General features: G+C 32.8%; 1 protein-coding gene across 1 annotated transcript; it reads right to left on the bottom strand.

Moving 5' to 3' along the window:
• Positions 1-701: 701 nt before the first annotated feature.
• On the bottom strand, positions 702-6,705 carry LOC141637264 (protein DETOXIFICATION 53-like). Its single transcript, XM_074446825.1, has 2 exons — positions 6,428-6,705; positions 702-2,273 (listed from the first exon to the last, which is right to left on the bottom strand). Exons 1-2 carry the CDS (start codon positions 6,578-6,580, stop codon positions 885-887), a joined length of 1,542 nt encoding a protein of 513 aa, XP_074302926.1. The 5' UTR covers positions 6,581-6,705; the 3' UTR covers positions 702-884.
• Between the last annotated feature and the right edge of the window lie 16,835 nt (positions 6,706-23,540).

The raw sequence follows: 23,540 nt of genomic DNA, 5'->3' as shown, positions 1-23,540 counted from the left end.
AAAATAATACTATGAAATAATTTTATACATTCCGAATAATTTGATAAAATTATATTTATACATATGCAATAAATTTACGGACAACGAGTCCAAAGGGATAATAGCCCAAGCTTTACACTTTAATTTTATTTATATACAGATTATTAATTTTATTTTAACAATTCGAAATTCTATGATAAATACAGCATCTTTGAATTTATAAGTTAAAAATAAGAAATATTTAATTATCAAAACAAAATACGAAGTATTATTTATCGATCCATGTACTTCATTGTATATGAGCTTACTAGAACACACTAATTTCAGCAATAAATCATATAAGCTTTGACATTCTGATGTTATACTAAGCTGTGTTAAAATAGATTACTAAATTATATTTTTTTATTCGTGATGTAAAGTTTTTTATGCGTGCAAATTTTATTTACAATAGTATATTACGTTATTTCCTTTTAAACCATTGCATTTGAACACGTATTTGAAACAATTGTAAACACTAATTATGTAGATCGTTGATTTAGACTAACTAGATAATTACAATAGAAATACAAAAAAAAAAAATATTCATCCAAAATCATTAATACCGGCCCAAATGGGTTTAAAACTAGTTCCTTTTACACCAAAAAGAAAGAAAGACACTAATTAGAAAATTGCATAAATAAGGAAAAAAAATTTATCGGTATTGTTTCATTCATTCTTTCATTAATCATTTCACTAAAATAAGGTAGACTCACATCACAATGTCACAATCTTGTAAGGCAAACGATTCCGGGTATAAGATTACTCTACTTCTATATAATTTGGTCACAATAATCTCATTGAGAATTCCTTGAAAAAAAAAAATACCCACATCTTTTATGTACTCGTCTCTATATTTAAGGATCTTCTTAAGAAAGCAGGGCAGTTTCCATGTCATCAACCTCTTCTGTACTTCTAGTCAACTCCTCTGACCTTTTTGCTTGGTGCTTCCAATCTGTTTTCATCAATGTATGTATCATCAATCCCATACAAGTCGCTTGGGCCGCTGCTAACCCGATCCAAAACCCGACAAACCCGAGTTTGAGCCCAAATGCCATACCTATAGCCACTGGAAATCCAACAATGTAAAACGCAATAAAATTAATCTTTGCCCCGGCTTTTGTCCTTGCTGAACCGGTCAACATTCCACAGGCTGCTGTTTGAGGACAATTACCAAGCTCACATAACCCAAGAACTGGAAGTGCTATAGAAATTAAATCCTGTATAGCCTTTTCAGATGTGTACATTTTTCCCCAAACCGGACTAACCAAAACCGTGAACACAAAAGCTGTAATTCCCAACCCAATAGCCAAAAGAAACCCGATAACAGCAATTCTTTGGGCACGGTTTGGGTTATCGGCCCCAAGCGCGTGCCCAATTCGAGTGGATACTCCCATGCTAAGCGCGTGTGGGAACACATAGAACAATCCAGTTGTTTGAATAAGTATTCCCATTGCTGCAACACTAGCTTGTGGATTTTCCAAAATCCCACAAAAAAACAACATTATTTCGTACCACCACCATTCTAAACAAACGGAAAATACACTAGGCAGGGCCAAATTGAGCAACTTTTTCCATCCTTTAAAAGGTGAATAAATGGTTAATCCATCCCATGGTTTAACCACCACATCATTAGACCTAATCATGTAGATTAAGATGCTTAAATCTACATTAATTGTATTGCACGCAGACGCCAAGGCAACACCTTTCACCCCCAAACCGAAATAACCGACCAACAAATAGTTAATTGGGATATGTAAAGCCAAGCAAACCATGGTAATAATAGTTACTGGTTTTGTTATATTTTGGGTTCTTAGAAATGACCTTAATGGGTGAAGATGTACTTGTGCAAAAAGTTCAGGTATTGAAAATCTCAAGTAAATTTTAGCTACTTCAACAATATCTTGATCTTGATGCAAGAGCAATAAGATGGGCTCCATGTTGAGCCAGAGGGTGGCGACAAACAAAGCTGTTAGGAGTAGTAAACAAAGGGTTCTTTGGAATGTCTGGCTTATTACTGACATTTTTCGAGCCCCAAATGCTTGGCAACAGATGGGTTCCATGCCCATGCTTAAACCCTTTATTATTGAGAAACCAGTAATGTTGGCAAAACTTATTGCTAAAGAGCCTCCTGCTAGTTGAGCATTGCCTAGATGGCCTAAGAAGAGCATTGATATCACAGATTTGGAATGGAGTATTAGGGTTGTTGCTGTTGTTGGCAATACTATCTTTCCTAGTGATTTTAGGTCTTCTCCAATCTGAAAAACAATCAAATTTATTAATAGTAATTATACGATAAATAAAGCAAAATGACTCCTTTGACATATGTAAACAAGTTTATTGTGGAGTACAAAGTACAAAGTAATGGTTATTTGGCGTAATTCTCGCAGCAAAGGTCATCATCCGGAGACAAAATTATTTGCCTGTAATGCGTGAAGACTCCTAGGTTAAGTTACCGATTTTTTGGTTAAATAGGGTTATTTATCAAATTAATTAGACTTTTAGGTTCATTTCAAACTATTTGGGATGAATGGGTCCACGTCGCCAGTTTATTATTTTTTTCAGTTTTTAGGCGAAGCCGCTAAGTTTCCTAGCGGCTTGTATTTGTATCACATTCCAACTGGTACTGTTAAGCTTTAGAAAAAAAGAAGAGCATGAGTCGCCTAAGTCCTTAGCGGCTTGCATGCTTGACTCCCATCTTTCATACAAAACTGCAACTTTAGAAAAATTGGAAGAGGATAAGCCGTCTAGTTTCCTGACGACTTTGTTATTTCAGTATAAAAAATTGCAAATACACTGGAAAGTGGTACAGATACAAGCCGCTAGAGAACTTAGCCGGTTCACCTAAAAAATAGAAAAATATGATATGGACACATTCGTGCCAAATAGTTTAAAATAACCTCAAAAGTCTAATTAATTTACTAAATAACCCTATTTAACCAAAAAAAAAAAATCTAAAGTTACGTATATCTATATTTCATTTGGCCATTTAAGGTCTTATATTTGTGCTATATTCTAGTGATGGCTATTTCATTATTTGTATAACTAGTTTAGCTCCCGTGCAATGTATGCACGGTATATATAGAGTTTTACTTTTTTTTTAGTATACTATACTTGTGAAATATAAATTAGCTATTTGTTTTTTAGTATACTATACTTATCGTTATATTTTGATTTGAAAAATCAAAGTCTAAATCGTACTCCCTCCTATTCAGCCTATACTTCCCCTTTCATTATAATACTCCTCATATATATTAGAGAAAAGGGAACTTTAGACTGAATAGGATTGAGTATTTCAATGAAAGTTTTTCCTATTACCGAGAGATTAATGGTGTTATTTTATAAAATTTTACTGATAGTATATTTTTAGCCGCAACTTTTTATCATAGAAAATCAATGAATTTTTTCGTATAATTCTTTAAACAAAAAAAAAAGAATTCTTTTTTATATCATAAAAAGATTGGAGATAATTTTGTATAAAATGTAAAATACTAAATGACATAAATATATAAATCTGGGAGATTATGTGGAGTATATTATAGTGTACCATACTTATAGAATATGCTAAAAATAACTAAACTTTATTTTAGGAAATATATTTAGGCGGGAAAATTTGGAGCTTCGCCTATTCATTTAGTAAATAGGGGATTGTATTGATGTGAATGAATATCCTGTTTATATTTTACCTAAAATTGTAAATGAACCGAGTGAATCACACGTTTATAAAGTTTGATGCATGAATGACAATATTATTCATAATCATTAATTAATATAAATATTAAATTTTAATTTCATATACTCACAGGAAACACTGATTCATGGAATTTAATCATCAATTATCAATTATGAGAGCAATAATTTTGTGTCTATTTTAGGAGGGATTTTACCACGTGGCAATGACACTTAATGTGGCCCCTAAGTCATCTTATGGGACTGAAGTCAAAGAGTGATGCTGACTCGGAGTAATTCATTTTACTAACATTTTAATAATAATTCCACTTTGCAAGAATTTGGTTAAACTATTCAAAGTCTTCAAGGGTCAAATTGTGAGTACATATATTTTGAAATACTAAATAAAGGAACAAATATGAAAGCCTTCATCTGAAAGATAACATATAAATGTATGATCTATTAGTAAAACATAGAGAGACGTCAAATGTTTATAAAGATTCAAGCTATTATCATGATTTCTTACAAACACAACTCATAATGAATAATTTAGTTATTAGTTTAGCGGAAGAAAATGTACCGACATTGAATGAGCTTTAGAAATTGCACCTTAAAATTCACAAATTTTTATTCAAATTTACACACACTCTTATATAAAGTCTGCGAGAATTTACCACATTTCAAAGTAAGGTTAAGAATAGATTACATTTCAAATGATGCATTAGATTTTTATGAATGATTTCAGATTATAGTAAGTCTCTCTTAAGACGGTACTATTCGGCTTAGGCTTAAAACGAGTTAAATATATATCATTTGTGGATATATAAATGCATTTGAAAAAAATACTCGTAATATATTTAGCTTATATATACAAGTGATATGACACTTGATTTGTCTTAATTTTAAGACAAATAGTGCAGTCTTAAACGAGAATTTGGGTTGAAATTAAAGCATATAATGGACCTTAGAGATGAAAAAAACCACTTGAGCATGTTAAAAGAACAATTTGCACCCTTCCATTGTTGGAAAGTTGTAATTCATCATTAGTTATTGGTCAAAACTAGTAAATTACCATGACACTTGAATTAGGCTACTTAAAAGGCCCACCATGCCAGCTCCTTAGAATGGGGACACTAAATAAATCATTAAAAATGGCTAATCTCATCGTATATTTTTTACTCCTATTAAATTAAGAGTAGGAAAGGTACGAGAATAATGTAAAGAAAATTAGGGAGCATCGATTCCATAAGTAAGCACTAAAGCAGAAAGATTAGAGAGCTAATTAAATTGCATCTTTTTCAAGTTTGAATTAATTACTCTAATTCAAAGTCAATTAAAGACGTAAATCGCTGTCCATCTCAATTTCAGGTAAACTTTTTGTGAATCAGTTACTATGCAAATGTACTTGAATTGCTTTCATTAGTTCTCGCGGAAAGCAAACCACTCTAGCTGTCCCTTGCTTAATTGGTTAAATTCTTCAAAATGCACATAAACCACTATGACAGATACTACACTCGATCATGAGAATAACGTCCATGCAACTTTATACTCCAATATAGGAATTAGTTGTTATTGTCGACCGTGGATATTATGGTTTACAACATAAAAAAGATTATAATTTGTTATATAATAAAGGTTGTCATTAAATATTGTTGTCGCTATTCGCAATGGTCTCACGAGTCTTTACATGTAAAATGTTACGATAAACAACCGTTTCTTAATTAGGTGATATATTACGTTAAAATTATAATAAACATATCATATTTTGTTGTATACTAATAGTTGTCATTAAAGATTATTATCGCTATTCGGAATAGTATCACGAGTTCTTACAGGTAAAAAATAATAATAAACAGATGTTTCTTAGGTGATATATTACGTGAAAATTACAGCAAACAAATCATATTTCGTTGATACGGATGGTTGACATTAAAGATTATTGCCGCTATTCAGAATAGTATCACAAATCCTTACATTGCGGGCAGAAACTTATAATAAACGAAAGCCTTTTTAAGTGCAGTGATTTATAACGTGTGTAATAAATTAATGTCTTTTAAAAGATAACGGTTATATATATATATATATATATATATATATATATATATATATATATATATATATATATATATGTCCGAGTTCAAAGAATTCTTCAAAGATTGATATTGATGTTAGGAATCATATCATGATTTCTAATACGAAAGTCATCATGATAAACGAGTATTTTGTTAGACGTCATAACGAAAAGATGAATTGACATTTTTTTGGTGAAATGTAAGTAGTCTCATTAAGCACAAAACCAATGTTACATGATACATGATACATGATAAATTAATCTAGCTTACATTAGGAGTTGTTCAAGCCATTGCCTATCACTAATCCGTTTAACTCTACTCATCTGTCCTAAAAGTTTGATTTTCATCAATGATTTTCATCATGAATTGACATTTATATGCAAAAGGTTATTAAGGATTACTTTTAAAAAAAAAAAATAAGAAAAATCTTAATTCCATAATTTTGTAAGTGAATAAACATTTTCAATGCTTATTGACAAAAACCATGATGAACGATCATTTTTAAGCATATGAAATAATAATTAAAAATAAAATAAAAGAAATCGGTTAATCCAAATGAACTTATATTCCAAGTCCTAATAATTTTGCAATCACCAAATTTTATTAGAAATTGACATTGAAAATAAAGAAGCAAAGAAAAAGAAATGAAGGAAGAGTGAAAAATGGTTTACCTCATCTAAAGGTAAACGATGGAAAATGCGATGGAGCAGTCTTTGATCGCAATTATCATCACTTAACGTCATTCTATCTTCAACATTCTCACATTCCACTTCGATCAATCCTCGACCATCAACATTCACCCTGTTCTCATTTCCTGGGCACATGGCCACTGTTATCAGACCTTCCTCAATTGTCGTCGTCGTCTTCGTTGTTGTTGCTTTATCGTCGTCTTGGATAATAACCAAGTAGTGTACCAGGAATTTGGTAATATTTTTAACCAACCAAAAGAAAAAAAATCAAAGAAAGGGAAATTACGTTTTTGTTTGTTTAAAATAGAATTCAAGAACAAGGAAATAGAATTACGGTGGAATTAAGCAAGATTGTTAGAAGAGTTACTGTATTTCTGTAATAATACAGTCAAAGTTTCAAACTTGTAACATAATAAGAGTGATTTTATTAATTACTCCTTATTATGAATGTATATATAGAAAGACTAAAAGAGTTATACATGATTTTAATAGATAAATAAACTTTGATTAATCCTGCCTCCTAAGTAGCAGTCAAATGTTAATGTTGACGGGAGAAGAGGTGGTAATGGTATAACAGAATAATAAATGTTTATTCTCTACCTTTTTAAAGATTTATTACAAGTAATTTTTGGATTGAAAGATAGGTGGGTTATTCTCACTTTTCGAGATACTCTCTTCTCTTTTTGATATCACTTAAAATATAAAGAAAAATATTGTGAATGCATACTCATATAAAAACTCTTTTAATTTCATAAGTAATTTATTAGGTCTTGATTTTCGCAGTACAAATTTTACTTATCGTAGTACATTGTTGACAATTATACTCTTTTATTTCTCCTCTACTTTCACTTCTAACTTCTCTCTAATGTATCTTATTTTTATAAATACAGAAACATTTAAAGCATCCATATTCACCCACGACATCAAATGCAGTTGGTTTTTTTTTGTAACAGAAAATGTGGGACCTGCAGCAAAGAATCTGGAATTACTTTCTCGAAAACCACCATGTTTAGTACGAAAATATAAATTATTACGGAGTAATAAATAATGCTTAATCTCCTAATGTATCTTATGATCTTAATTTATAGGAATTATACAAAACTATAGATTATACAATCACATATAAACTATGTAATAGCTAATACAATTACATTTCCTAAAATATTACCAATATAATCTGAACAAAGTAAAAACAAAACAAAAAATTATTATCGAAAATCAATTTATTTTTTGGTTGATAAAATCGATAGAAAACATAAAAATAAAATAAAATAACATTCCTTGCCAAAAAATTCGTAAAAAAAAAATATTTAAGGCCACAAATTTAAAAATTGCTAGAAAAAAAAATTAAGACCACAAAATTTATCCCGTCCTTAACCTGAATGGTAGATTTGCAAACAATAAATTAAATGGTACATTTGCAAACTCTTGCAGAAAAAAACAATTATAATGATCTTAAAATATTAATAACTAGTATTGGTGTCCGGCTTCGTCTGGGCTACTTCTACTTACCATTAATTTTTATTTATTAAATAAATTTACTTAATGTTGCATACCGCATAAATTTATCATTAATATATTTTTTTATGACATATCCCAAAATTACGATGAAATAAATTTTGAGACAAATTCACTACTCCCGCTATTAATATTTTAATCTTTTTAATGAAACAATAGTAATAACATTTCACTACTTGCCCGTAATCATTGTTACTTTTACTACTCCCGCCGTAATTATTGTTACTGTCACTAAGCTATTGCCATATTAATATTGATAATTTCACTACTCCCACCGTAATTATTGTTACTTTCACTATTGCCGCATTAATATTGATTATTTCACTACCCCGTTGTTGTTTCTACCACTTTCACTAATCTCGCTGATAATATTGTTACTTTTACTATTCAAATGAGTGATTACTATCATATAACTATAGTTACTACAATTTTTTTCTTTACTGACAAAATTACTTTTCCTACTTAAGCATGCAATTTTAAGAGGATTCTATATTTATATAAATATATTACATAAATACATTAAATCAAAACGAAATAATTATGCAATATTATATATTATGGAATCTAACTTGAATTATTTATAACCTAATTATATTATATTTTTGTATGTTAAATAATTAACATCTCTATACATCTAATAAACTATAAAGTTTAATAAAATTGGATAGATTTTAAATTTAATATATAATTTTATGATGATAATAATTAATAGCATAAGTGTGCATGTGTATACTAATTAATTATTTTATTTTAAGGAAATTGACCATCTTCTAGTCTTCTATAAATATTTAGGAAAATTACCAAACATCTTCTTTCTTTTAGTCTCCTTGACATTGACCATCTTAATTAATTACTTTATTTTAAGAAAATTGACCATCTTAATTAATTATTTTATTTTAAGGAAATTGACCATGTTTTAGTCTCTTACAAATGTTTAGGAAAATTATCTAGCTTCTATGTAATTTAATTTTAACCCAAACTATATAATATTTGCATTGAGATCCATTAATCGGGTCCATCACACGGTGCTAGTGATTTAAAACTATATAGTATAATTAATTTGTATAACTTTCTTTAATTACATGAAAGTCCCTTGGTTTCTGGATTTAATATATAGTATTGATTGAAATATATGCAAGAAAAAACTTTAAATAAAAAGTGAAAAATTATTAAAATCGAAAAAGGTCAAAAAAGACTCATGTCTTGGGAAAAAAAAGTCTCAGAAAATACATTTCAAGACGCAAAAATAAGTGAAAAAGTACTTCAAAAACAACAATCACTAAATGTAAAAGTAAAATTTTTAATAAGACTGAAAGACATCATAATTATTGGAGATTAGTGTAAAAATAACTAAAAAACTATATACAAAAACCAAAATATCATATAAAATACTACATGAAAAAAATAAGGATTAAAAAATCAATACTCGGAAATACTAAAGCTCGGTCCTCGTTCAGATAATATACAATACTAAAATCTCGATAACAATTTCATATTGTTCTTCAATATTTATTTATCATGTAATTGCACGGCCATCCAAAACTGGTGATAAGATTAAAATTTGATAAAATTAATTTTATGAAAAATTGATCAAAACATTGAGAGGGAGTATAGTTATAGCTATTAAATTGAATGATAAGATTAGAACTTTGTAGGTTTCTAAATAAAACGGGTGATGGTAATCAACGAGATGAGGGAGGAGTAGAAGTGATGAGGGAGCAAGTAAATGAAAATATGAGATGAAATTGATTATTGAGAGGGGAGAGCGGCGGAAAGACTAAGAGAGTGAAAGTGTTAAATTTAGGGCAATTAGGGAATGAGGAAGTGTGTATATATATGTGCAAAAAGTTAGGGTTTATAATATGGACCTATATGAGATGAATGAGTCGACTTAAATATTATCGTGTAATATATGGACTGTAAATGTATGAGTTGATCCAAATATATGTGGGCTCTTTTAGTGAGTAAAAGAATTACACAAATTTCTCAACTAAAATAGTTAATATCCGTTTTAATCTTAAGACGAGTTAAGTATAGTTAGAATAAAATAAAAGTAGAGTGCATAAGAAATAACATTAGATTTTTTTTATATACACAAGTGAGATGGTATTTTCCCCGTTTTAATAATTAAAAAGATGTATCCATTGCAAGGGAGACTTACTCAAAGAATTATGTCTTTTTATTTGGTTCGGATAAATTTTATACTCATTATCTCGATTTGTGATGATTTTATTTTATTTGATTGGTATTTAGCGGATACGGTACTGACATTAGGGCTGATTTAGTTACGAGGCTAGACTATTAACTTGGTTTACAAATTGAGACGTTAGTTTCGTTAATATAATCTTTTATAAAAATAATTATAAAAAATTTAATCATACAACAATGACGTGATATACTCCATCCATTTCAGATTTTGCATTTGCTTAAAATACCCCTTACAAAGAATAAAAGAGACAAACAAACGATTAGGACAAATGGAGTAATATACTATGCATATTATATTTCGAATTTTTTATCGAAATAAGGAACAAGGAAATCTTATTTACAAATAAATATTTGAGTATGTAATATATTTAAACGTCTGATATTCACTATAACAAAACTTTAAATACCTATTTATTTAGTTGAACAATTAATCATGTGCACTTATATTTGCACAACTTTGAAACTTTAAAAAGATATATCATTTCTATTCAGTCATTCAAATTTTAATTAAAAAAATTACGGCTAACTATAAAAGGATCGACTACCATATATTCAATAACATATTCAAAAAGGCAACCCGTGTATTTCGTGAAAGGGATTAAAACTAGTTCTCTCTAACTCTAACTAATTTCAAACCTTCATTTCTTTTTAATTTCATAAACCCACTACAGGTTAATCATGTACTGCATTGATAAATTATTTTGAAAATAAAAATCATTATGAACAACATTAATAAATTATGTACTTCATTAAAATTAATTTTACACACATGTACCACATTCATAACCGTATTAAGTACTACATTGAAAAAAAAGAAGAAAAAAAAAATCAATTAGTATGTTCAATACCCTGGAAAAAAAAACCTACTAACTACCTAAGTATGTAGTTATGTACTACGGCATACGTATAGATGACTACCAACAACACCATTCGATGTTCAACAAATTTTATATCTATTCCTCAAAAGTGTACGAGGTTATCGTGTGTATGTGAGAGTCGAATCCAAAGGACGGTTATTATGGTTCTAAGATTGCTTGTCTAGCCACTAGTTTAGTTCAAACTAAGAAGGTGAGTTGGTTTAAGACTAACTAATAGAATTAAAACAAAAGCAATAGAAAGTCGAGTAATTACTAGAACGATAAGAGACAATGATTAAAGAAACTAGGATGTTCGGGTTCACTTATATAGATAAAGAAGAAGGTACACATAGATTAACAAAATCCTAGAGTGAATGGAAGGGAAAGACCCAATCTCTCGATGTGAGAGTAACCCAAGCTTATGATCGATTAAGTCCTCACTTAATTAACCAAACCCACAATTTTCACTACTACAAAAATGAATATAGAGAACTATTGAAATGAGCTTTAGAGAACGCCTCAGAGGCGTTCTTCAACTCAGCGCTCTCTAAAGCTTAGAGGACAGTTGTAAGAGGCATTTTGTATTCACAATCATAAAGAATGCTTGAAATGAGCCTTAGAGAACACCTGATAGGCGTTCTCTTTTCCTAGGAAAAGAGAACGGTTGGGTAAGCTAACAATTCTCTATCCCTCTTTGTTTAAAAAAAAAATATTGATGATATTTGGATAAAATTAAAATATATTTATTCACATTAAAATCAAATACCAATATCAATACACTTGTTTAACAACCAGAGCCAAAACAGCAAGCAAATTAATTAAATCCTATTACATAACTTCTGATCAATAACATAGCACTACATGCACACATAATCTCATCTTTAATTCATGTTGCAACTTCACCCGCACATCTTGCAACAACTCAATTGATCCACTCGGAAGAAAGGAGAAATAAAAGGGTAAAATGTTTCCAGTCATAGCCTGTCACTAATAACAAGAACAACAACCATACTTGAGATATGAGTAGTAAAAAGGGAAAAAAAATGGGTAGTGAGTATGATAAAGATGTAAGTACGCAGTTCTAAAAGGAATTGCCATTTGTCAAGTGTCAATATGAGCGAAGACGATAAATAATTCCACATTGAGATTTAAAAGAACTAAAAATAAACAAAACGATAAATAATAGTCAATTATTACCTGAACCGTTGCATTTTTAGGCGATCACATAAGGTAATACCTGGCAAACAAACCAAACATGAAGGATTAGCTCGATTAAACAGAAAGGGGGGAAAATCAGTGTTTTGATAAGAGATATAATTGTCTCCCACTAGTAGAAAAATGACATTAGGCAAGTAGAAATGACTACGGTCGTAAAAAATAACCGTAGCCTATTATAAAAGGCTACGGTTATTGAAAAACAACCGTAGCCAATTATATAGATAAAAATAAAAGGCTACGGTTCTGCTTTATAACCATAGCTAAAAGTATTCTAAGGCAACGGTCCTTAAAAGAACCGTAGCCATTTATAATAACAAACGGCCCACAATCGTAGAAGTATCATATACTCCGTATGATATAAGAGAGAACAAAAACCTTATCTAAAATCCATTTTACTGTCAAAACAAAACATTATCACCCTCAACAACAAAAAATCCTATCTCACAAATCGTAATCCACATCTCATCCTAATCCCCTACCGCTCCGCTTCTTTACTGCCGGCCTTCACTCTCCGCTCACTCCTCACCCGACTCTCCATTGCTGGTTGTCGCTGTCTATCCCTCTCCTTCCCTTGCCCCTATTGAAATCGTAATTCCTCTCATTTTTTTAGGGTTCTGCAATAATAACCACAATAACACGTATTATTACCCTACTAGTATATCACAGCTCGAATTTACTAGGGTTTTAACGATATGGAACTGGCCAGCCTGATGGTGGTGTTCCTTTGGCGCCGCCAGGTACCACGATTTCTTTTTCTTCCCTTTTCCTGTTTTTGCGATTTCTTATGATTTAATCAGTGAAATTCGAGTAGCAAAGGAAATTAGAATGGATATTTATGAGCCCATTGTTTAGACTTGTTATGATTTCTAAGCTGCAAAGTTCCTCTTCTTCTAATTTCTAATCAATTTCTTAGTTTTGTTTGATTTTTAGGGGTTTTTGTTTGAATTAGGAGTTTTTCTATGTTAATCGGTTTAGAATTAGGTATAATCGTCCATCTTCAGTGAACAAGATCATTTAATCTTGTATGCTAGCTTATAATGAATGTCCCATAAACTGTGGAGCAGTTTTATGCCATATATTCTGCTGCCTCATTGATTCCATTTTCTTATTTTTGTTCAATATAAAACTATGAATGAATGACTAATGATTTTGAAATGGAATGAATGGATGAAGTATAAAGTAGGCATATATTTGTGAACTATACTGATTTCGAGGTGAAGTAGGCATAACCAAAGGTGTCAAGTGCAATACAAGGGTCATGAACGTAATATCAAGCTCACGCTCTTATGAGTCTCCATTGCCAAATGGGGACAAAGTTTCACAGGCTCACTATCTCTAGTTTTAGGATATATGAAATAAAGCAATATTCAGTTAAAGTTTTTATGCTTCTTGTATTGCGAATGTGACACGATGTCGAATCATTTTAATCCAGAACAACTAACTCGAAATATAATAAACAAATTGTAAGGCCTTTAGCCCCAAATCTTAAATCTCAATTTTATTTCATTAAGTCCTATTATTAAGTTATACTTGTTTCTAAGTAATGTTGCTACATTTGCTTATACTATGAGTACCTTATAGTTTTTTCTCACTCACTCTTTTGATGGTGTAATACATTTGTTTACATGTTGAAATGATTGTATACTAACTCATATGACTTCCTGTATGGGGCAAGCTAAACGATTGACCAATGGCCCAAAGATTGACTTTGTCATCCCCGGCGCTAGCGACTAAGTCTCTGGAAAACTTTCTCCCAATCTGATGACCGTTGACACTGCTAGTGTGGGCTATGAATTCCTCTGTACAGCTAGTTGTTACTGAAGAATTTCTAAAATAAAAATAAAAGAAATGTAGAAAACAAAGAAATAATGAATAATGAATAGAAAAAAGGAAGGATACACAGCTTATAGGCACGTTTAGTGGACATTGTTGTTGATAATAGTTCTACACCACCACTTCTAGATCTCCTCTTATTTTATACGGAGTGTATATGTTTGATTACTAAGTGTTGTGAGTGAATGGATAAACAAGCATAACGTTTACCGATATTACTTGCTGGGTATCGTGCTTTGCATTTCTTAAAGTTTCAGGCGATAGTTCTAACATCGTGTTTATCTCTTCAATTGGAAGGTTATTAACTCCTCCGGAGACCCCTCTTTTTTCATCATTGGATGATACAAGCCAACCGCTGCCAACCTAGTACATAGTGGTAGAGCTCAAAGCCGTCCAATTTCTATTTCAAGATCATCTACTGTGAGTCAAAGTTCATTGATTATCCAAGTATCGTAGGGGTCTATGAAATTTATCTTTTGATTTATAATCCCTCTATCCCAGAAAATAGTTTTGGTTTTAACAACTTATATCCTTCCCTTGCTTTGCTATTGAATATGCAGGTAATAGTCTTGGTGGCTGCAATTCACTGAATATGCAGGTAATAGTTCTATTCAAAATGTACATATCCATCTCTCCAGGGAATACTATTGAATTTTAATTTGGGATTCTAGATCCTAATTTGAGCATATTACATTATACCGAATACGCAGCTAGATCATTTTGAACATGGGGCAATTGTGGTTTCTTTTCTGACTCTTTGCTGATTAGTGAACTCGTGGAATGCGGCATTAATGTTTTACTGTCGACTACTTGAGCATATTACATTATACTTAAATTCAATGGTATTAACTATGAAGATATTCAAATGCTGCTCACCCTACTTTTCTCTTGAAATTCGACCATAAATCCCTCAATTATCTCACTTGTACTACTGACAATTGTCCTGCTATCACATGTATACTTTGTAATTTATGATGTTCTTTACTTTCTCAATCAAGTATTCTACTTATAGCATAGCTACACTGTCGGGGGAGGATTTCAGTTTATGTTGTGATTGCTTGCATCAGGTTTTGCGTACATTGACCTATCAAACTACCGGCATACAGGTATACACTAGTTATCAGATGGATTATGATTATACTTTTTTAGATCATGTGTTTACTGCCAGCTAATTTGCAAGGGAATTTGGAATAGTAAGTGAATATATGCCAGCATACAACATCATGCGGGCAGCGGCCATGATATCAATTGTAATGTAAGTTTTTGCAAAAAAAAGGGCTTTTATTTTGTTGTTCAGTGCTGTGTCTTGAGCATAAAATGACCACAGACTCTTGAATCCTTACTCCCGTACCTTTTACCCTTTACCATGACAACTTTCGGAAGCAACACTTATTTTGGATTGGCTGGCTTTTCATAATGCTTTCATGGTGTACCAGATGTAAAATTGTAGTTCATTCTGATATGCTTTCATGTAAAATTGTACTTCTGCTTCTCTTACTATCACCAGCTAATTTATTAAAAAAACAATATATAAATGTGTCAATTGTTTAAACCTTTGAATAATTCTTGTTTCATCATTGTTTTGTCGGGTTATTAGAGTTTGCTGCGGTATTTCTGCATTAAAAATGGCTAGAAGGCAGAGTGGAGGGCAATAGTCGGGTGATTAGAGTTTGTTCCGGATTGAGGGAGAAGTGAATTAATGACATTTTTTGTATTTGAAGTTGTTTTTCTGCCTGACTTATCCACTCCCATTTCTTTGTTGGTCAGGCGAGGGAGAGGCATGAGGCAGAGGAGAGAAGAGTGGGAGAGGATTGAAAGAGAACATGCAGAGGAAGAGAGAAAATGCAAAGAGGAGAAGAAGCTCGGGAAAGAGAAGCACAAGAAGGAAGCTGCTTAGTTGTGAGGTAGAATATTATGAGAACTTGATACTGATATTGATTTGTAATGGTAATTGTATGTTAAACATTGGTATTGTAATTAATTATTATTATCTTAATTAAATTTACATTTAAAATAAATCATATTTTTTGTAATTTTTTTTTTTTTTAAAATTTTAATTGAGAAACGGCTACGGTTGTTAAAATAGAACCGTAGCCTAAAGTGACCTATGGCTACGGTTAAATCTTAATAACCGTAGCCATAAGTCGCTTTAGGCTACGGTTCCTATTAATAATCGTGGCCAAAAGTCACTTTTGGCTACGGTTCTTGACCGTAGCCATAACTACTTGATCTAAGGCAACGCCCCGATTTACTACGGTCTAGGAACCGTAGCCAAATGTCGTTTTTAACCGTAGCCAAAAACCATTTCTGTACTAGTGTCCTCTGTAGTCACAAATTGTTCTTTGAAAGGTAAGCTTGATATATCGTATAAATCTGGTGGACGTGTTACAGAAATAGTAATTATTTGGTTGCCTATAACCAAGTTATTAAACCACGCTAATAATAAAACCATCATCTATTCAACTTTAAAAACACCATAAAAGCACAATTACACTACAAGAATTACCAAAAACGTCTATTTTTACACAAATATAGTTCAGACATGCTATCTAAAGAGACAAAATAAGAATGGACAAATGCAAAAACCTTGATATGGATGCTTAATTGCTTATAGTTATATAAGCCAAACTTGCTCTACACTGTTAAGGATCACAGTGTTGAGCAAAAATGTGTTTTCTTCTGGAGGTTTTGCCGATGACAATAACAGAGTAATGATCAGCTGGGTCGATTAGTCGAGTTAGTTGATTTTGTGAGGCTAACAAACCTGATACAACATTAAATTCATAAAAGTAAACGCCTTGTTAGCCAGTTTAATTCACTAAATAGTCATACGCAGATTAAAATAAATCATTGTTATTCAAACCAATTACTTTAGAAATAATAAAAGAGATCATGACGAAGTTGATGACTGGTGAGTGACCTGAGCGTGATTACGATGGAAAATAAACTAAAATTAACGACATGTACACTGATATATACCATAAAAAATCACGAGGAACTATAAAACAGGGGGATTAAATTGAGGGAGTATAAGCAAATTACCATAACCAGCATAAGCATCTTTTCTTGTAGCAATCACTGAAGCAATTAGAACTCATTTGCTATAGCCATCTGCAACATGAATAATCAAGTGACAATAAGTTTAATTATCATAGCAAGCATTACAAGTATTCAAGCTCTTGGTTGCATCGAAGTAACAAATGTGTACTCGAAAGAGCATTCTGACATCAAGTCAGAGTAAGAGACCCGGGTATTGGCATCATATCTTGAGCTACACTCAAAAATATTTGATGATATTTATATGGTTGGAAATCTTGGAATGTTAGCTAAAACTGAGAGGTGGAATTATGCTCATAGCCTATGTGTAGCTCGACTTATGGCTGCTGCAAGCAGACCCTGCAGAAGAATGCTATGACACACATTTCAGACCTGAACTTACCAACGGTTTACTAACTCAAGATCCAGGCCTTATTCTTGCGTGATTCCAATTGTAGATGATAGCCAACTCATCTAGCTTTGATTTGGTACATGGATCACCTTGTGGTTCAACTTGAGTCAAGAGTTAAGCCATCTGAAAGTTGTCACTGCGTGTTGAAATGTACAACTCAAGTTCAGCCTGACCTGTCATTACAAAAATGGTCATATCTATCAATCTAAGCAACATCTTAGGGTAATTCTTTTTGGAGGTGGTAGATAACTCTTGGAGCTACAAAATGGTATATGTTGGGCTTGTTAACTCTAAGGCATCAGAGAGTTATGGACTCTGCAAGTAGGGTGGTATTCTGGATATAGCTGCTGAACACCTTCTGAAGTGCGTGTTGTCAGGGGTTATCTCCGAGCTTTCAATTAGCATATATCACATGTCCATTGTTTCTAAATGCCCTAAGCTAATCCAATTGTTTAGGAATGCAAGGGGAATTACGTGAATTTAAAAATGCCCAAAGGAAAGGTGAACTTGCAATTTAACAACTCACACATGTGATGCATTTTGGCGTTTTTCTACCTCGAAATTGACAACAACAAAACTCTTAATTTGGGGACCATTTGAGCACAAAAGTAGCAGCATTTCTTCAAAGTGAAGACAAAATGGGAGTCTCAAAACAACTTCAAACCATGTTCACAAGGTTTCTTCAAATTCAGTAACTAATCAATAGAACAAGAATTTAAACGCATACATATCAATTAAAACCCATAATTGGGAAATCAAGAACCCTAAAATCGGATTTACATAAATTGAGATTAATAAATTGTCTAAAAAACCTTAAAATTATAATCGAAGTTACTTTATGATGGTGGGCGAGGGTAGTGCGCAAGGGTGGTACCTGAGCGCGGCGTTGTGCAAGCATCTGTGACGGGAGACTTCGCTTGGTATTAAAAAAACTTACTGAAACACCATCAAATAATATTGAGGTTTTCGGGCTATTTGGTATGCCGAGTAAGGGAAACTGTCGCGGTGGTCGTCGTGTCTTTATAATGGTGATTGGCGATTAGTTGTGGGAAAGGGGAAGGAGGAAGGCCAAGGTAGAGATTACTAGAAAAATATTATACGATTGAAGATTCCCTAAACATATACGGAGTACTCCTAATTTATTTTATTTAGATATGGTTAGGGAACGGTCAAATTGAATATGCATTCTCTATGCTCTTTGATGTGACCATTATTTGCGCACATTTAGTCCCCTAATTGAGCCTATTTTGCATACTATTATAACATTCTATGGCCATTTTATCCGTCAAAACCTTCCTATTTGCTTTTCTATCGCATTTCATATGTTTTGTAGAAAAGGAGATAATAAGGCGGAAATTCCCGTCTTTCGTGCATATTTGGAAGCTTATTGATGATATTAGATGGACTAGTATGAAGAGGAGGCAAGAATGATGACCAATGACGTAAGAATAAAGATTATATAGAAGGGTCATAAGGTTTAAAGCAAGGAGGAAAAGCAAGGAAGCCATTCATGAAGAAAATTGCTCGGAACGCAAACCAAGAGTTGCTCCTTTGGCTCTGAAAATATGCTAGATGGAACGGCGTCGAAAAAACAAGCGATCTACGCTTTTGAATCACTCCAATAGGAGTCCGGATGAGAAAATGACGTCCGTTTTACAATCCGAGCTCAAACAAAGAAGCTGTACAGGAATCCGCGCGTCCCGCGCTGAAGACGCTCGGATTGTCCCAAATCCACTCGGATTGCTCCAAATCCGCTCGGATTCCTCCCTTGTTACAATCCGAGCGTCTTGCTCCAAATCCGCTCGGATTCCCTTGCTACAATCCGCCCGTCCCGACACCAATCCGCCGGATTCCATCCAGCGCAAATTCGTTTTTCAAGCTCGTGAAAGACTCCCTTCCTCCGAAAAATACCGGCTCCTCCCTGCTCTAAACTCAAAAGTGTAATTACTAGTTTAGCCCTTAGTTAACCCTAATGCATCCACCTAATTTCCACTATAAATACCCCATTTGTAATAATCAAACCATCAAGTTTTATTAGATTAGAACCAAGTTTTATTTGATTAAATCAAGCTTTCTTAGATTAGATTAGGACTAGATTAGAATAGATTAATCTCAATCTTTCCACACAAATTACACATTAATCTCTCCTTAATTATTGTTCAAGTTTATTATTCAAGTTTATTATTGGGTAATTGAAGATTATTGGGTTATTATTGGGAGATTGACAACCTTCCATCAATCATCAAGTTCTTCTATTATTCTTTGCTTTATTATTTGGATCATCTTAAGTTGGTATAATTCCTTTACTCTTTAATCTTTATTGTTCATTTCTTCATTCTATTATCATGTTTATACTTGTTATGATGATTGACACCCTTATTAACATGTTAAACTTGATAATGAGTGAGTAGTCCTTTAGCTAGGATTAGTGGGTAATTAAGGGAAACCAACATGGGATTGATTCATACTTAATCTAATATGTTCACATGATTAAATTGCTTGCTTGTTGTGATGTCAACTTTATGCACATGTTATGTTTGATGAAATGCTAAGCCTATGAATCCTTGCATTTACAACCATCTCTTATCTACTCAACTTGACTTGTAAGATATAACCCAACTCGAGTCTTGTTAGATCATGCATAGAAGTTGAATAGGAGGAAAGTAAGTCGACTTTTAGTTGTTGTACAATCTAATCGATTCGGCTCCGGGACCCAACCCTTCCTATGAACCGTAAGACATAACCCAACTCGGTTCCCCCACAACACTAATTGCTTGCATATAATTGTAAACATGTTTGTATGATCAAAACCATGAATCCCCTATGACCCCATGATATCCTAACACTTTTAATCATTTGTTTACATCTTTCCCTTTATTGCTTGTTTTACCTTATTGTTTGCATTAGTCTAGACACAACTACAAACCCAAACAAATCGTGACACTAGCATAAATTGAGATAGATAGACTTAGAACCCAAAGCACACCGTCCCATGGATCGACCTCGACTTACCGCTAACTAGTAGTTTGTTGAGTATTATAAATGTGTTTGATTGGATGAGTGACGACCTCGACCGGATCAAAATGGCGCCGTTGCCGGGGATGGTGCTATGTGATTAAGTTCTTACTTGTTTGTCTATTTTGATTTTGCTTTAACCTTGAGGAACTTGTTCCTCAAGGATTGTTTTTACCGTTTTCTTGTAGTTTCCTTGTTTGTAGTTATATCTTTGTCCTAGTTATGATGATGACCGAAGGCTTGGCACATGGAGTATGTGGCGAATCTTTTGAGTATGATTACCATGGGTATGGGGAGTTTTTGGAGCAAGTTGAAACAAACCTACCTTACAACTCATACAATGAAGGTCCTAACCACTACCCCAACTTTTCTTACCAAAGCCCCCACATCCTACATCCACAACAACCACCCTCCCAAAACCCACTTTACAATCAATGCCAAATGTCATCCTACAATGAACACCCATACCACCAAATTCCCATGTACCCACAACAAGAGAATGAGCATAATCTTGACATGCAAAGTGTGGTTCTCCAAATGTTAAGGTGCCAACAAAATCTCTTCATGAAAATGCTAGAAGAGAGCCAAGCTAGGGACAATGTTCTCAAAAACATTGTTACTAATGGTGAGAAGTTGGCAAATCAAATTGCCCAAATGGAAGCCACCCAAATGCTAAATGAAGAAGAAAGGGTAAATAATGAGGGTGAAGAAGAATTTGGATGGCATTATGAAGCTACTCTTGTGAATACCCCTCCACCTCCTAAATTCATAAGTATTGAACATCCCATATTCCAACTTGTACCCAACTTTACAAACATTCATGATGGATGTGAATATGGAGATGTAACTTTTAAGGAAGGGGAGTGCTTGATTGATCATGGACCAAGAGTGGATGATGAATTGAAGCATGATGAAGTTGGGGTGGAGAGCAATGATGAATGTGAGTTGAAGGCCAATTATGAGACAAGCACTTTGTCTAAATTGTCTAATGAATCTAGCTCACACACTAGCCTTGCTTCTCCAATTTGGGATACCTATGATGATGATGAGGAAGACCTCCCACCACAATTTCCCTCTATGACCCATGTATAGGAAGTGTGCTCCCTTGGCACTTATGGGAGTGAAGGTAAAACTTGGAAAGAAGAGGTTGATGAATTTGAACTTGCTATCTTTGGAGAATTGAGAGGCCAAGAGGAAGACTATGATGTTGGCACCTTTGATCATAGTTTGGAAGAAATTGAAGCTCTTTTCTTTGGAAATGGTTCAAGTTCTAAGGAGGGTCAAGAAGAAAGTGAAGAAAATGAAAGCATGAATGACCTCAATGATGAGAAGTTGACTCCTCCACATCTTATCCCTCAACTATCCCCTCATCAAAGAAATGAGAACTCTCCTTCTACTATTGAAGGATTGATGAATCAATGCTCTATCATCATAGAATTTGAAAGAGATGGTAAAAAGTGGAAGCCTCCGGATGAGAATGGGCAATACTTAATACATTGTATTGACAAGAATCATGGGCTTGTTGGTTTGAAGCATTGTAAGAAGCCAAGTGCCAAGGGCAAAACAAATGGGAGAGTATTTGGCAAGTTCTATTCCAAGCCAAGATGGGTAAACTACGTTTTGACATCACCAATCTCCTATTTATGCTTACATGAAGCCCATTCAAAAGCCTTTGACCGGTTGTTGAGAGCATTAAGCAACATGGACCACATCAATAATCATGGCAACAAGGAATGAGTTTGGTGGAGTCCTCCCTCAAACCACCATTTGTAAGATATCCTTTCCTTTCACTTTGCATTACATTTACACTTGCATTTAGTTATATACATATACATTTAGCTTGCATTTGTATTATATTTCATATTGCATTTACATTAGTTAGTTCATAGTATAGTTGCATTGTAATATAATTCATATAGATAATTGCATGTAGACTAGAATTCATGCATTGTCACTAATGGCCAAACCTATTCATTTCTACACTAGAAATAGTGTTTAAATCGGTTTGGGGAGGTTTGATCATAGGTGACCATAATTGACTAGAAATCATGCATCATATAGTATAGTTTAGATTGCATTCATTTGTTATATATGTCATATAGAATTGCACTTAGTTAGAGCATGCATTCATTCATATCATATCATTGCATTTGTACTTTATTTCCATAAAATCAAAAGACCAAAAACATGTATTTCCTTTTTTCCTACTCCTACATGTACATTGAGGACAATGTCCAAAATAAAGTGGGGGATGGGAATTTATATTCCAAAAATGCATAAAAATTGAAAAATTTCGAAAAATCACAAAAATATGTCTTTTAATTTCATAAAAACAAAAACCATACAAATTTGAAAAATTGAAAAATCCAAAAATAAGTTCATTTCCTTTGTAATTAGACTTGTATATATTGTTTTGTATATATTGTGTTTGTTCATCCTTTTTCACATTGATTGACTACGCCACATCCGAGACATGAGGATATTGAAGACCGCATGGTATGATCTTTCCAATCTCCTTTTTTCCTCTTTATGTTAATGACTATGTGGCTTTATTTTGATTGATGCGGTAAAAACAATGCGAACTTAGGACTTGCATTTAGTTTATATGGCATATTAGTTGGTAGAATCATTTGCATTAGGATGTTTATATGCTAGTTGCATCATGGCATGTAGTTGCATGGTTAGAAAATTTTGTGAAACCGTCTACTCGGGAAACTTAACAAGTGTATATAGGCACTAGTAGATGCTTTTTCTTCTTAAGACTTTACTTGTTAGAATACTTGTAAAACACCCTAGGATGTGTCATGCTAGTATCCTTTGACCCATGGATTAAGGCCTAGTCAAGAGTACCTTGTGGTGTGATAACTCCTTGGCTACCGTTTATTCCAAGGCGACCCTTGAAACCATGCATACATCCATCATCCATGTTCTACCACATTTTTGTCATCAAAGGGAATGGGCACAAAAAGAAATTGATTTAAGTTCAATGAAATGAAAA

The sequence above is a fragment of the Silene latifolia genome, unplaced genomic scaffold (assembly GCF_048544455.1).
Source record: "Silene latifolia isolate original U9 population unplaced genomic scaffold, ASM4854445v1 chrun_scaffold_16, whole genome shotgun sequence".
Taxonomy (NCBI): Eukaryota; Viridiplantae; Streptophyta; class Magnoliopsida; order Caryophyllales; family Caryophyllaceae; genus Silene; species Silene latifolia.
This window is presented reverse-complemented; position numbering and strand designations above follow the sequence as displayed.

Excerpts from the sequence above, each read along its gene's own strand:
- LOC141637264 (XM_074446825.1), bottom strand. The coding sequence starts at position 6,580 with ATGTGCCCAGGAAATGAGAACAGGGTGAATGTTGATGGTCGAGGATTG. Across the intron at positions 2,274-6,427 it reads ATCGTTTACCTTTAGATGAG|ATTGGAGAAGACCTAAAATC; the intron begins GTAAACCATTTT and ends ATTGTTTTTCAG.